This window comes from Xiphophorus maculatus, chromosome 23 (assembly GCF_002775205.1).
Source record: "Xiphophorus maculatus strain JP 163 A chromosome 23, X_maculatus-5.0-male, whole genome shotgun sequence".
NCBI lineage: Eukaryota > Metazoa > Chordata > Actinopteri > Cyprinodontiformes > Poeciliidae > Xiphophorus > Xiphophorus maculatus.
The window spans coordinates 24,976,982-24,992,854 of NC_036465.1; the positions used below are offsets into that span (position 1 = coordinate 24,976,982).

Genomic DNA, 15,873 nt, shown 5'->3' on the forward strand with positions numbered 1-15,873 from the left:
TCCTATGTTGGAGGTGAAATGATCAGCCGGTGGAATTAGGTTTATGAATATGAAGGAATTACTGGCTAAACACAAGCCGCTATTTCATGCTGAAAAGTTACTCGAAAGTTAGTTTTGCCTTATTTCAAGAGTATTAAGATGTTTGCAATACAAACTAGACAAAAATACATTTTGTTTTTTGCAGTGGCTTAGTCTGGTTTGTGTCAAGAAACTAGCCAATCAAAATAAAGAGTTATTTAATATCAGCAGCTTGCAGTAGGTGCACAGTCATCTAAATATTAGTCGTCTATATAATTTGAGCGCAAACCCAGAATAAATTCACACTTGTGCGTCCAGTTCTTGTTTTTGAAATGCTAATTTTTTGCCAACTTGCTGCTTTTAGAAATCATTTCTCTGAGAGCTTTTTTTTTTTTTTTTTTGGATAAGAGGATTTCAGAACAAGGACCAACCAAATAAAAACTAAAACATGTTTTAATTACATATAAATAGGGTAACGGTTTCACATTTCTGATGTATAGTTTCTCACATTCACAAATAACTTATATTTTCACCAAAGGAATGCTCATATTTTATTTGGAGGATTAGTGGTTGTAAAGACGCCGCCTTCCTCAGCGACACCTACGGAAGCCCGGAATGGACACAAATCGGCACTTTTACTACACATTTGGCTAAAAAATGAAAAACAAAAATACACGCCGGTTTGTGACTTGGGAAAATGCGTTGGAAATCCCGCCAAAGAGGCTCTTTTTTTACACCGTTGTAATGGAGCTTTTTTACGTGTGACAGCGATCAAGCGATTTGTGATGACCTGGACTCTCAGAGTTCAGAAGGTCGGCGTTTTCACAGGATTTTCGTCGTGTTTTACAGCGACTTAAGTCATAAACCGGCATTTTTTTTATTTTTTATTTTTTTGCCAGACGTGTAGCAAAAGCAGCGATTTGTGGCACGTGTGGCTTTTCATGGCCTAGTTTGGCTCTACGTCCTCCTTTGCGGTTAAGCAGGACAGCCGTCTGCTCAAATTAAAATTGTCTGGGATGTCAGGCTTGCTTAGCCGCCTCCTGAATTCGTCGCTCGTGAAGTAGTACATGATCGGGTCGAAGGTGCAGTTCAGGCTGGCGAGGCAGAGCGTGATGATGTGGCTCCTCTGAATCGTGTTCCTGGTGGCGCAGTCCTTCAAAGTGCCAGCTTTCACCAGGAAGTCCAGCGGCAGGGTGATGTGATACGGTGCAAAGCACAGCAAGAAGACCACGGCGCAGCACAGCACCATCTTCAGTGCCCTCTGCTTCTCCCCAAAGTCTTGAACGCCCTCCGTCGTCACCTCTTTGAGGCTTAAAACTGTCGAAATTGAACAGGACACCACCACGATGAGGGGGATGATGAAGCCCATCAGTTCGGCAAACGTAATCAGGACTGAGGCTGTTAAAACGTTGATTTTTTTCGTAGGCAGCTCTGAAAAACACTCCCCTGGGTTCCTTGGACTCCCCCTCAGCAAGGGGAAAGCTATGCAGGTCACGCAGACAAACACCCAGCCGAACACGCATTTCAAAATGTCTCCTTTCTGCTTGTTCTTGTACATCAGTGGGTTCACGGTGAGCTGGCAGCGACGCACACTGATCAACCCCAGGAAGTAGATGGAGGCGTACATGTTGACGTACTTGAGATAGAAGCTGAACAAGCAGAGAGGGTGACCGAAGGGCCAGTTGTTGTTCAAGTAGTAGTAGATCCGCAGAGGCAGCGACAGCACCTGAGGACAGAGGCAAAGTGTTGAGGAACAGCCGACGGCGGACGAGCACAAAATCACATCGACTATGAATGCTGTAGAAGCCTAAATTCAGTTTTTGTTCATTCAGACTTTAGGATAAGTTATGTTCATATTTCTCATTATAATTTGTGTATTTGGATAAAGATGTTAACTAGTTGGATCTATTGCATAGTAATTCACTATATTTGGATACACTAATGTCTTGCAAATTTGCATATCTAATTGGAATTAAGGATTTTAGGGTGTGGCTAACCAGAGTCTGTTGGGCAGTTGGAGTGGAGCCACACAGTTTTTTGACCTCACTCTCTTTCCTTTTAAATTGTCGTTTCTCTTTATTTTTCGTGGAAAGGTAACCTTTGTACCGTTTTTATTATTATTTCTGAAGTAAACCATATTAAGAGGATCCAGTCCTTTTTTTGGTTGTCGTTTTTTCGTCATCAAGTGGACTGAAGGGAAAAGACGGAGAGCGTCAAGCTTATGGCTCCTATATTTAGGAAACTACAAATGCGTTTAGAAAGATTCTTTGTTAAAGGGGCAGCGTTGGGTGTTTTCCAGCCACATAGAATCGATTTACAGCACAATCAAGTAACTACGTTACCTTCGTTAAAAGAAATTTGACTTAATAATTTAACGCCTTGAAATTGGGCCTCTGTGTCTTTAAAAAACTCCTGCTCTTTCTGAAACTCTGCCTTCAGGAAGTCATCACAACATGGCTCCTTTATTAACTCCTTAGCAACGTTTTTGTGTTTATCATCGTAGATCCAGAGTTTCAAAGAGTAAACACTGTCTACTAGTTTCAAAGTCCTTGTTAAATGAAAGCCGGCCGGTTGAGCTCAACTGAAAAAAACTGAAAAAGTAATTTGCCAGGTCATTCTTCATTTGATAACACTCTGCGTATTTAGCCAAGTTTTTAATAAAAGTAAGTAAAAGTAGATTTTGGTGTACTTTAGAGTACGAGTTAAGTTATCAAATGAAAAGGAAAGCAGGAAGCTTGGAGGAGACGATCACTTTGTGTTGCTTTTGTTTCTGAAAATGAAGACACTCTGCAACCTGTGCATCTGTACAGCCTGAAATTTCAACCTCATTACAGCTCAGCTCATATTTCCACTTTATTTATCATTATTTAACCGGAATTCAGATATCTCCACGCTAGCTGATGATCTCACTTGATTACGAGTCACCAAAACAAAGTCACGTGTCCTAACATTTTGTTGAACTGCCTTTAGCTTTGACTCACACATTCGCAGTGATACTGTTTTGATACGCTTCTGCAATGTCACAAGACATATTTCCATCCCTTTTTTTTTTTTTTCACCCAATGAATCCTGGCATTGTGGTCTTGGGATATGTTTTTCCTGGAAGAAAAATATTTGTTGGTGGCGCAGCCTGGTTGTTTGGTACGTTCTGGTAGTACCAGACCTCCTTTGGGTACGTAATGTTGCTGGACCGAATGCAGCAGCCCCTCTACCCTAACGCACAGGCTTGTACATCAGACAATAAGCATCTAGAACAGAACAGAGCAAACCTGGACTCATCAAACCACACGACCTTGTCCCATCGCTCCTCAGTCCAGGCTTTCGTGCTCCTTTGCAAAGGGAAGCCCCTTTTTCCCAGGTTTGCTTCACGGATGAATGTTTTTCTTACGGCTACACCATCGTTCAATCCCAATCTCTTGAGTTCCCTTTTCGTTGTAGAAGTGCTCTCTAAACATAACCCAGAGTTCTACGTTTGTTTTCCTTCCACTGGACGTGCCGCCAATCATCCAGGCTTTCTTTCCAACCACATATCTTCCTCCAAGACGACGGTTCCCAACTATCCTTCCAGTTGTTCTTGGACGGGCCTCAGCCCAATTTCAGCCACTTCTACAATTTCCTGAGATGTTTCCTCTGCTTGCTGCCAATGATTTGACCTTTCTTAACCAGACTAACAACTCTTCCACCTATAGGGACCGTGTGTTTCAGCATCACAGGAAATGGGAAACTACTATTTGCATCAGTTGGGATTAAATAACTTCTTGCCAGCTTAAGTATAATCGCCCATGCAGTGATTATGTAATAGGAGGCATCTGCTTGTTTGCTTAGTTAAACCCAGGTGGTAACTATTTTCGACCAGCCAGTGTGTAACTGCTCTTTCTCGTTGTGCTGCACTTTGCAGGTTATTTCAGCTGATTTTAACTGTGCCTGGCTGGAATGTTGAACATTTTAATCAGGAATTTATCGGCTGCAGATGTTAGCAGTAGTTTTTACAACATCTGGCTTAAATCTGCAGAGTTTTAGTAGTGGTTAATGCTCTGGTTCCTGTGTTGAGTTTAGTTGGAATCTACAGACATTCCATAATTTATTCAATCTGTGAGTCAAGGGACAGTCAATCAAGGTGGTTCGACATAATCATTTTTTTTAATAACAAAGGGTCCTTAGAGTTTTTTGCTCCACTTTTTCAGCGACATGACATTTTGTGAAAATTTGTAAAATCCGCACTGCACTTTAGCACAACTGCTTACTTTTCCGTTTTGAAGTTAAAATGTCTTTTGGAAAATTACATAACCTCTTTTTTGCATTGTTAAAGCTATCGGCAGATGATTCTTCTTTAAAATGCTGGTTAAAGTGCGCAGTTTTAAAACAGTCGGTCACTACAAGAAGCGAAAAATGGCAGCCAATAAATCGTATTTTATCTTTCCCAAAAAAACAAAGCTGAAGTCAAAGACCTGAGAACGTGACATAGAGGGTGATGTCACTGACATTCAGCGCTCACAGCCGCTGTTGCAATAGGTACACGCAGAGGAGGCATTGTGATTTCATTGGCCTGCTATCTTGTCAGAAATTTTTTTTTAGCACTTTGCATGTTTTGCATTGCCACAATACCAAAATGTAACATTTGTGGATTTATGAGACAGGCCAACACTTGTAAGCTTGTGAAAGCAACTGTTTGCATTTTATTAAGGCGTACCCGAATAAAAGGGGCTGAAAACATATGCACACTTTTCCCACTTTTTCAGATTTTTAGTTTGTAATAGATTACCCAGAATCCCTTCCGTTTCACAACGTTGCACTCCCTTGGGTTGGTCTGTCACAGGAAAATCCCCAATGAAACACATTAAAGTTTGATGTTGCCTAAATGTGATAAAGGGGGAGTAAGACTGCTTTTCCAAGACACTAAATCTCTAGAGATGATGAATAAGATATGAATGCAAAAGCTCCGCAATCAAATTCTGAGTGAGTCCCGCTCCGTTTTGTTTCCCAATAATTCAGTTTTAAGTGTTTGTCAAAGCAATTCAGCTTCATTTCAGCTCCTTTATCCGCTCTGAGCACTTAGGACAGAAAGTAGCACTTTAAAAGTTCCCAGCTAATGCGGCAGAGCCACTCACAGTCTGCTTTCTTCCAAAACCCACAACACAACAGATAACTACATTAAGAACGCTTTATTCTGAAATACATGCAGAATATTCTGCTCCTAATCGTTTTCCTCCTTGGGTTTTATGCTTAGGGCCAACAATAACGACCACTTTTTACCATGTTTCTAAAAGGCTTTGCTAACATCACTTCATAATCGCTTCAGCTTAGGATTGCTAATGTGTGGAAGTGCCAATTTTAACAAAGTTAGCTCTTTCATTAGTTAGTATGTTAATCGATCTGCTCATTATGTCCCATGCTGGTAGCAGCAGTTGCGTTTCCGTTACGTGATGTGGGCAGAGCTTTGTCAATATTCCGCTAATGTCGAAAAAACACAATTTCAGAATTGCAGTGTTTCCATTAAATCAGAAACACATTTAAAATCACATGTATTCGCGCTATAAGTCTTTAAAAACATGCCGCGCCACGATCCTCCAACTGCTTCCCGTCGTCGTCGTCTTCCTCATGGTTTGCGTCAATGGCTACATCCGGTTGTTGATCATGTGACTCGTGTGACGCGAAAAAAGTGTTTTCCTGTTGCAGTTTTGCTAAATAAACCAATTACGATACGGCCCAAAAAACAACACCTCATCCTAGCCCTCACCCAAAACATTTGAACAAAGAATAAGAGTTTTCTCCAAATTGCCGTGTTTCCACTGGGCAAATTTGTTTCCGGAATATCATATTACGCAATTAAATGGTCAACGGAAACTTTAGGTTATAAGGGCATAATCAATAGATTAGTTTACATTTTAATTTGGCAGTGGTATGAATAGTTTAGATCTTAAATCATTATCTTTTTCTTGTTCTTGCTCTTAGATGATGGCACAGCTGTCCTTAATCGTTGAAATAGGTCTGAACTGTATGATCTGTAGTGTATGTCCACGTCTTCGTCTTACTGTGTTTGTCTCTTGCACTCGCTGCACTTCTGCTCTCAAATTTCCCTTAGGAGACAATAACGTATATCTGCACTTGCGCATACACATAATGTCTTATTATCCTATCTAGATATTTTATAATATCACATGAATAAGATTGGCAGAGCTCTTGTTGACTATCCTCATGGGTACAGAGTTAAATGTTATCCACTACACAGATACAGATAGATGATGTGAACAGAGGCAAGGAGGAAGTCAGAAGGAGAGGGGCGGAGTTACCTGAAGCAGATCGGCCACGGCGAGGTTCATCATGAACACCACACCCCTCTTGGTTTCCCGTACGTAGATCCTAAACACCCACAGAGCAAGGACGTTACCCAGCAAGCCGGGTGCCAAGATGATGCTGTACACCACAGCATAAACGTTGTGCTGGTACTCGTGCAGAGTAACTTCCCCAGGGCAGATGCTCTGGGGAGCAGAGCTGTTATTCATCTTAAAGATACGAGGACGTCTGCAGGAGGCTGGTATCAGAAAAGCTGCCTTTGGTTTGATGAACGTTCAATCCGGGCTCCCATGCCGTCCGTTGTGGCGAAAGGAGTCCATGCAGCGAGCCGTATTCCCGGGAACTTCTCAGCAGCTTCACAGATGAGAGGAACGACGACTTCAGGGGAGCTTCGTTTCCAACGCTGATAGTTTGCAGGTCTTCGGGTAGTAGAGGATAGTCTGACGAAAGAGATGAGAGTGAGTGGACTGAAAGGTGACAAGTCTAAAATCTAACTTAGAATCTTGGTTGCGCTGTCGCCAAAGCAGAAACATAGTTTGTCTCCGCCTGGGGTTTATAGCAGGCCTTGTGTCACAGAGAGCATGTAATGGGAACTCCACTGAACAGACTTATAACTCTGTTGAAACAGTTGAACTGGCCCTGCCCCTCAACATACACTGATAGATGAAACGCACTCGATGTTTCGATGTCGGCCTCGATTGGCCACAGGATTTGCATACAGCCCAGAAGGCCATTAGGCTGTCAGAAAGAGCCCTTTCAGTGATCAAACACTGATGTCATTGTCATACATACTGAAGTTTTCCTTGAATTCCTAACATCTGTTCATCCTGAGAAAGTGCTTTTATCAGGGTCCTGTCCAGTAAGTTCAGCAAACTCAAAGAGATGTAGATGCTACATGCTCTCACACTTCTCCACTTGCACAGCAACCCACTGTCAGCCTGTGTCAAGTGTCTAAGCACCAGCGAAACCAGGTTAGCATAGACAGAACAGACGCGTGGTTAGCGGGACATGCAACACTACCCTGAACCCGCACAGTTTGATTCGATGGGGATCTCTTCTGTGGGCAACACCCCCGACAGGCGTTCTGACACGTGAGGGGATAAAAGCAAGCGAAACTTTCGGATGACATTTCACAGAGAAGAGCTGAAGATGTTTACCGCCCCAGGAAACAGCAATAACTAGCTTTCTGTAGACGCTTGTGGGTGTTGCTGTATGTGAAGTGTACAAGTTAAGATCATTTAAACTTGATGCTCTTCACTTATTTCATTGTCTCTCTTCATTTAAGCGGGAACCACAGTGGTCTCTGGGCAATAGGTATGTTTCTAAGCATACACTTTCTACAACTGGTTTGTTAAATTGAGCTCAGCTTATGAAAAAATAAGATTAATCACAGATAATTAATGATTTAGCTAGAAATTGAAAGAGAGAACGGTGGGAAAAGGTGGAGAGCAGAGCAGAGAAAAGAGCATACAAAGAATACAAGTGAACATCCCTGTCTCTAAACCTTCAGAAAGAGAAAAAACAAAACCGAGAAGCCCCAACAATAAACAGCGTATCTACATATAGTAACAACAATTATAACATCACTAAAAAGTACTTGATACAAGTTACCACAAGCTGTCTTTAGCGACAGCCGCAGTCCAACCGAGAGAGTATCTCAGAAAGTTTCATTAAATATTTTAATATTTACAATGGTAGCTACATCTATGGGTTAGAACAATTAGCAGTTTAATTTATAAACATGATAATATTTCTGACAGTCTAACTCTAGTCAAAATGAAACTGTTATTAATCCGAGGCATTAAAAACCTTTGATTAATTCAACATCTGCCACATTGCAACGCAGTGTCTTACACTTTTATAAGCAGGTACTAAATAAAAGCAGAGATTTTTATTTTTTTTTAACCACAGAATGAAATCTTCAATGTAATAAGAAATCACATTTTGCATCATAGTTGCGTGGTTTCTCACTCTGAATTAAACTACCATTTTTTAAAGTCTTGTATCAATATTGCAGTGTGGCCTCATAAGATGTTAAGTATTACTTGAGGAGTATTAGCATGTTTAACTTTGCTCTGATTTAACTTTGCTCTGATTCGGATTTAAATAACCCTGGGTGTAGCACTTACATCTTTCAGTGGCATACTTACCTATTAATATACAGTATGTTCTACGTATATTTGATGGAGTGACATGACTTTCGTCTATCATGCTGGCAACATGTGTCAGCTTGTTTGATTTCTCGTGTTGTCATTATTAAAGAAGACGCGAAATGTTTATAAAAGCTTGACGAGAATCTGCGTGGTTAAAAGCCCGAATGAAAGAAGCTACTGGCTATACAACAAGTATTCTCCTTCAAGTTCCGCAAAGACATTTGGATTTAACCTGAAGAGACATTTATTTATTTTACATAAGGTTTATTGTCTGGGGATCAAACAGCGACATTTTCAGCACGGATACAGTGACCATCTGTCGCCCCGAATGCAGCTGGAAGGCACCGGTGCATGAGGACCGGATCTCCTGTGAGTGTGTTGGGGTGGGGAAAAGGCCTACATGCTTTCACGGTAGTCTTCAAAAATCACTCCAGGAAAAGATGCTACACTTGTTAGTAGCTACTTTAAAAAAAAATCAGTGAAGAGAAAGTCCAAAACACTTCTTAAATTTGCCAATAGATTTGGTAAGTTGGCAACATATGGCAGAAACGAATCAAAAATACGCCAACATCACACTTCATTCTTGTATTATTTCTTACTACAATAAATAGTAAACGTTGCGTCACCTGTGAGTAAAAAAAAGCTGTGATTAAAAACTAGTACTGTGCGGTAATTAAGAGTTTTTTTGTTTGTTTAGCTGACAAACTGCTGCTTTCTGCTGTGTGTGCTTGAGCCAGTGGCACACTGAAAAAAAAAAAAAAAAAAAAAACACACTCCAAGGTACAAGATCCCACGCAGAAAGATGGAAGAGTAAACCATCCCCTGGAAACGGCCTCTGGTTCATTCATCCATAGGCTCTGTTTTATTGCTGCAGCTGGCTTCCTGATTACTTCAGATAAAGTTCGCGAGGTCTGTGTGGATGTTTCCGTGCGTGGAGTCGGCCTCTTTCGAAAATGAGCTGAACAAGTTTGAGGGGGTGTGGAGTGACTAACGGGGTGAGCCAAGAGAACAAACAAAACCTCTGCTGCCCAGGTTTTTGAAGTGCTTTACAGTAGAGGGGAGAAGATCAGAGCTAGAGATAAAATCTGCTTGTTGGGGTTTCACTGTTCAGAAGAATTTAAAGAAGCGTCTCAGTTCACTTTCTGGCTGGTAGGATGTCTAGAGGTGTGAAACCTCCATCTTTTTGTCACACGTGCCACTAAAAAAGTTTTAATATCAAACCAGAACAGAAATTGCACAGTAAGAGGTAAGTAAAGATTTAACTTCATCAGTTATTTGAGCAAAATAAATAAATAAATACAAAATCTTTAAAGTATTTAATATAAATAAATTCAAGCTGGCATTTTCAGTAATGGACCCTTTTCACAGTGACGTCAGACAATGGCCGCCATAACTCAAAACTGGGTATCTTTACTTCCGGTGTGATTTTGCCTTGGGAACCAAGCTGAAAACTTCCCGCATTCTCATAATCTTAAGGATATAATAAAAGGTAAGTTTAATAATAACAGCATTTAAGTGTTAGATAGCTGTTACTAATCATTGTAAATTCACCATTCTCTATCTGTGTATAAAATAAACAGCCTCCGATCGGAGAGTAAACCACCTAGCAGCAGCTTTAGCCACATTTAGGAAAAATATACTCTCTGTCAGCGCTGTAACGTTTAGAGGTTCACTTTCTGTGTTTTATAAAACAGTGTTTATGTGCTAGATAACCGTTATAAGTCATTGTCAATTTACCATTCTCCAACTGTATTCAAAGGAACCAGCCTCTGATCATGAGTAAACCAGCTAGCAGCAGCTTTAGCCACAGTTAGGAAACATATACACCGCCGCCTGTCAGTGATGTAACGTTAGAGGTTCATTTTCTGTATTAATGGAAAATAAAAACAAGACAAAAGCCACAAATAACAGTTGGGCTTGACGATATTTCTGTTTTTCCAGCAACAAAATGCGCATCTCCATGCACTGTTCATGTTTCTGTCACTGCTAACTGTCACAGAGTCTCTCCCAAAGACGCAAAGAAGGAATAAAAATAAATACACAAGAAAATATTAATGTGCAATGATTTGGATAAATAACTTTAATCTGATTACTGGATTTGAAATACGAACTCGTTAGATTATTCGTTACCGAAAAAGTGGTCCGATTAAAGGCATTACAAAGCAGCGGCGGCACCGGACATCTCTGCTTATAACAAACAAATCCCTATTTTATGGGATGAGTGGCAACTCCAGTCTATAATTTAATAATCTGATCAAGATTAGAGCCTAAAACGTTATAGTTCAAAAACAGTAAAAAGTTCTGGTTAAGGAACAGTTATGTCACGTAGTTAGCTAGCTAACAAAATTCACTAATGCTAAGGTAACGGTTACGCAAAACAAAAATACCTACCTTCATAGTCAAACAGGTATTGTTCGGTGAAGAATTTGTAGCCTTTGTCTAATTTAGATTTTTTTGTCAGAGAGAACTGGTTTGCAAATCGTGATATATCTTCAAATCTTATTTTAGGCAAATGTTTTAGAGACTGTGTAAACTCCATGCTCCGGTGATCTGTCTGATCAACATATGCTGTCAGATTTATACATCTCTCTCTCTCTCTCTCTCTCTCTCTCTCTCTCTCTCTCTCTATATATATATATATATATATATATATATATATATATATATATATATATATATATATATATATATATATATATATATATATATATATATATGAAATAGACAACTTTATCATTACTTACTATGTACACCGGAACTAAGGATACACAGCTTCGAGCCAAAACGGAAGTTGTGTGACGTCATGTGAAAAGGGTCTATTCTCAAAATTGGAGACAGTTAGGTCCCAAACTATTCATACTCCTGCCAGATTAATATTATTTTCATTCAGTCAATTTGTACAGGCGGAATAATTTAGCAAAAATAATAATAATAATAATAATAATAAGATCTTTTTTAGTATTCAGTGGGGGAAAGAAAATCTCAATTGACGTCAAAGTAAAAAAAACGTTCTTTTAACCGTTTTCTACCAAATCAAAATGGCGCCGGCTTGCCGTCTCTCACTCTCACTCCTGAAACGTCCCTGTGTGTGTGTGTTCTTTGGGATGTCTCTACGAGTGACAAATACCCGCTCGTTGCCGGGGTGTGAGCGACGGACTCTTCCCAACGTCCGTGACTCGCTGCTGATGCTTCCTTTGCGCCGGACAGCGATTTGGAGGATCCCCACTCCGCCCCGGGCGTCGGCACCTGAGGACCCGTGTCGTCGCGTGGATTCTTTGGGAACGGCGAACCTGGACAAGTAAGTGGTCGCGTGCGTACGCCGGCGCTCCGGAAAGCGCGCGCGGATCAGATCTTAGGACGTCCTCAAACTGCGCGTCCTCAAACGTTGCTCAAACAGCGTTGCCTCCTTCCTTTTCAACAGACGTCATCGGCTCGGTTGCCGTTGACTTGTTGGTAACCTAGGCAACGGGACTTGGCGCAAGGTCGATATCTGTGCTGCCTACTTCTCTGATACTTATCGCCAGCTGGACCTGGTGTTCTGAACTTAGGTTATGATGTGGTTCTAATCATAGTGGTTTATCACCCAGCTAAATACAGTGATATTTTTAATTTCTGAATTTTCAGACTTTCTGTCATTGCTCATTATTACATAATGATAATTTAATAGCTGGGGATTTTTATGTTCACTTATTGTTGTGAGGATAAACCAGCCAACATGTAAAGGGACACCTCAGTTTCTTCATCAGAGGCTTCTGAAAGGGGAAAATGCCCCTGATGTCACCACTGCTTAAAATTAATCTGCCTGAAGTGCTGGATTCCATTTTTACCGTGATTCTTCAGTGCACACCCTCACCATGAACTTGAATAATGCAACTTTTGAATTATTGGACTCTGGCACTCCGGTAAAGAATCTGAAAGGCCCCCCCCCCCAAAAAAAAAATTAACCTTATTTATTGGCTCAATGAGGAAATCAACAATCTGAGGCGAAATTGCAGAAAGTCCAAACGCAGCTGACGATGATCTCCATTAGTTCTAGTTCTGAGGGCTTGTTGGCAACTTATTTCTGAAATCTCATTATGCGTCATTAAACTCTTAAAAAAAGAAAATGTCCCAACTTACTGAGAGAAGACCAGCCAGTGGTAGTGGAAACGGATTCTGATATTTTTGCCGTAATGCGACCCGTATCTGATCTTTTCATGACAGTCTGAACAGCACAGGTCGGATTCTTTTCGAATGCGACCCGGGCCACTTGTGTATCCGATCCGTGTCCGACTCAAATGTGGCCTAACGGGTGAATATGACCTGAGCGTCACTGACATTCGACAAATGTCACTATTCTGCGTCCTGATATGTATGGAGGACCAAAACTGACATAATTAAAAATAAATGCAGAAATGTACTTTTTTTTTTCTCCTTTTCCTTAAACATGTGTTTTTGTCAAGAAAGGAACATTTGTTCTTTTGCCTTTTCCTTACACGTGCATTTTCGTCCAAAAATAAGTGTATATTTTGTTTTTCCTTTTATGCGTTTTTGTCAAGAAATGTATATATTTTCTTTTGCGTGTTCCATAAACATGCATTTTCATCAGGAATCATATATTTCGTTTTGTCTTTTCCTTATATACGTGTTTGTTCTTTTGTCGTTGCTTTGTCTCCTTTTTCTACTTTTCCTTCTGCACGCGTTGTCATCAAGAAATATTAAATGCAAATGAAGGGCGGCTTCATCGGGCTTCTGCTGATTGGTTGGTTAGCATCGCACTTCATTTAGCTGGAAGACAGATAGCTAGCAGCTAATCAGTCAGCTGGAGCCTAGCAACTATTAGAAAGTATCGCTTTGACTCTTGACTTTATTATTTCTCATGTGGATTATTTACACGGGCAGATGTTTCAAATATTCACTCAGATTTGAGGTGGAGATCTTTTATTCCACCTAAGATCGGCCTTAGGTGGCCGTTGTGTTGCACATTGACGTTCACGTTCTAAACATCCTTCTTGACCTACGTGTCTGATTTCTGATAATCAGATTTTTTGATAATCGGACCGAATGTAAGACCACGTTCACACAGCAGGTCTTTTAATTTATTTGCTACTGATTAAACTCGGCCGCAGTGAGACTTCTGTGCGAACGGTTTACGACCCCAAAGCGCTGCAGAGAAACGTTTGCAGGAGCACGTTGTTTATGAAAGTAATAATTTACGGATGGAGCCGATTGTGGACGGATTTTAAAGTTTACTCAGCATTTGCACACTCACAGTATTATTACAGCGTTATAACAGGAGTGTGGCTAATAAAAAAGAAAGCAACGGCTTTTTCTGGAGGACTAACACATTTTGTAGAGAAGCCTGTTTGGATGGGTAATCAGAACGAAAAGTGGCAGGATTTGTGACAAGATGCGCTTTAGTGTTACAGACTCCTCTGATAAGTTTGCAACCATAATTTTCAGCTATTGTTTAAGTTCACCACAACTGGCCCTTTTTTTCTGGTGCAAAATTATGAGGCGTGTCTCACATTGGTGATGTAAACGTCGGATAAACTGCGCCGTGACGCATTCGAAACAATTGGATACGTGTTTGAATTAGTTACACATTTGAAAGTGGCTCGAATAGGATTTTTTTTTGGAGTGTGTGAAAAGATCAGAATTGGTCCCATTCAACTGGTCCCACGTAATAACGAAGTAACAAAGGAAAAGCTGTAAAAACTAAAGATCCATTAACTAAAGTGCCATTTAAAATGTAACGATGAAATGAAGATCTCTGATCTGTTTGGATATCTGGGTGCATAAAGTTTGTCCGTCTACTTTGTTGGGATTCAAAGGGAGAGTCACCAGTGGACTTTCAGTCCTGAGAACGCATTTTATTCCACTGACCTGACCTACTCGTGACCTATTGTCCACTTATTCTCACTTTTACATCTACTGTCGATCCCCGTCTACTTGAAGTAGCTGTTACTGTAACTCAACTGGCTTTCATTTCCTCTTTGAGTTTTGCTGTGAATTTGAACGTCTGAGCAGTCTGTCGAAACCGGTGACGGGTAGCAGCCTCTCGCTAACGTACCGCGGCGAACCCGTGCTCGTCTGTGTGTGACAGTTATTGATTTTATTCTGAGACGGGGTTTCAAATGGAGAGCTTTGTGTCAAAGGTCACGTATAAAGTAGAAGGCGATAAATACCTCGGGTTGAAGCGTTTCAGTCCAGAGATCTTGCCGATGGAAACATCGATTTCATCAGCTGTGATTCACCTCTCTGTGGGCGGCTGTGGGGGTTACACCTTTTCCATGCAGTCATGATCAGCGGCGTCAAATAAAGAGTAAGGGAACCCGGGTCCGTCCACGTGCGAGCTGTACGAAACGGACAAAGCATGTGACAGCCCTCAGGAAGCACACTCCCAACTGGACACAGAGTAACACAGGCACCCTGTGGCTGACACACTCAACAGAGCAGGCGCTCCTCAGTTTGGAGAAACACACCAGATCCCCCCCAGGAGACGTGACTCCACGCTCAAAACATCCCAGCTGCTTCACACAACTCATTTCTGTTTTTGCCTCTAGAAATAACATAACACAACAAAAAGAACATATATGGTCATTCTCACCTCTCTCTCCTCAAACTTTTACGTCGCCTCAGCATCGAAAAGCAGAAGGGTGAAGCGTCGGCTCCTTTCTCGCTCTCTCCGTCTCCATTGTCTCCAGTCCCAGCAGTTTTCTCAAGTAAGTTTCAGAAACACTTCATGTGCGTCTGTAATTTCCTGTTATTTTCTCAGTTCGTTGTCGCCCTGCGTTTGCTGTCTGCCTCTATCTGTCTCCAGGATGAAATGGGGATTTTAGCACACACACACAGGGCTTCCTGTGTAAGTGAGAAGAGGAGTGGCTTGCTTCTTTTTTTTTTTTTTTCTGCTAACACTACTAGTTCTGCTATTGTGTTCTTTGAAAAGAGTTTCGTGTGGATCGTGCGCACTCACACCTGACTCCCTTCAGCACCTCAAAAACAGCAAACTTAAAAATGTTATTTCAGAAATGTTAGAAGGTCTTACTTTAGGAGTCTGACATGTTAAAACGGACTGACAGCAGGAAGATAGGCAGTGGGTACATTATTCTGTGTTTCCAGGGGTGGGCTGAACTTATTTTGATGTTGGAGGCGGTTTGGCAATTTTTTATTTTTTGTAGCAGATGCTTGAGAGGAGCAGGTGGGCGTGTGAGGGGGCCCCAGACCCAAACGGTTATCGCTTTTCAACGCATCTACAGCAGCTGCCAACTTCAACCACACTCTTTGAGAGGAAATGCAATGAAGAAAGAAAGAAAGAAAGAAAGAAAGAAAGAAAGAAAGAAAGAAAGAAAGAAAGAAAGAAAGAAAGAAAGAAAGTGCCGGTTTTATTTACTTTTTTTTTTTCCATTTACCGAATGTCACAAAGACA

General features: G+C 41.0%; 1 protein-coding gene across 2 annotated transcripts; it reads right to left on the reverse strand.

The window, feature by feature from the left end:
• Positions 1 to 396: 396 nt before the first annotated feature.
• Positions 397 to 15,873, reverse strand: LOC102229307 (probable G-protein coupled receptor 174). 2 transcript variants are annotated; one of them, XM_023328684.1, is made up of 4 exons: positions 15,055 to 15,873; positions 14,633 to 14,800; positions 6,309 to 6,752; positions 397 to 1,744 (listed from the first exon to the last, which is right to left on the reverse strand). In XM_023328684.1, exons 3-4 carry the CDS (start codon positions 6,519 to 6,521, stop codon positions 965 to 967), a joined length of 993 nt encoding a protein of 330 aa, XP_023184452.1. In that variant the 5' UTR covers positions 6,522 to 6,752; positions 14,633 to 14,800; positions 15,055 to 15,873; the 3' UTR covers positions 397 to 964. The 2 variants fall into 2 exon arrangements, with proteins under 2 accessions (XP_023184452.1, XP_023184453.1); XM_023328685.1 differs by lacking the exons at positions 14,633 to 14,800; positions 15,055 to 15,873 and adding an exon at positions 11,593 to 11,939.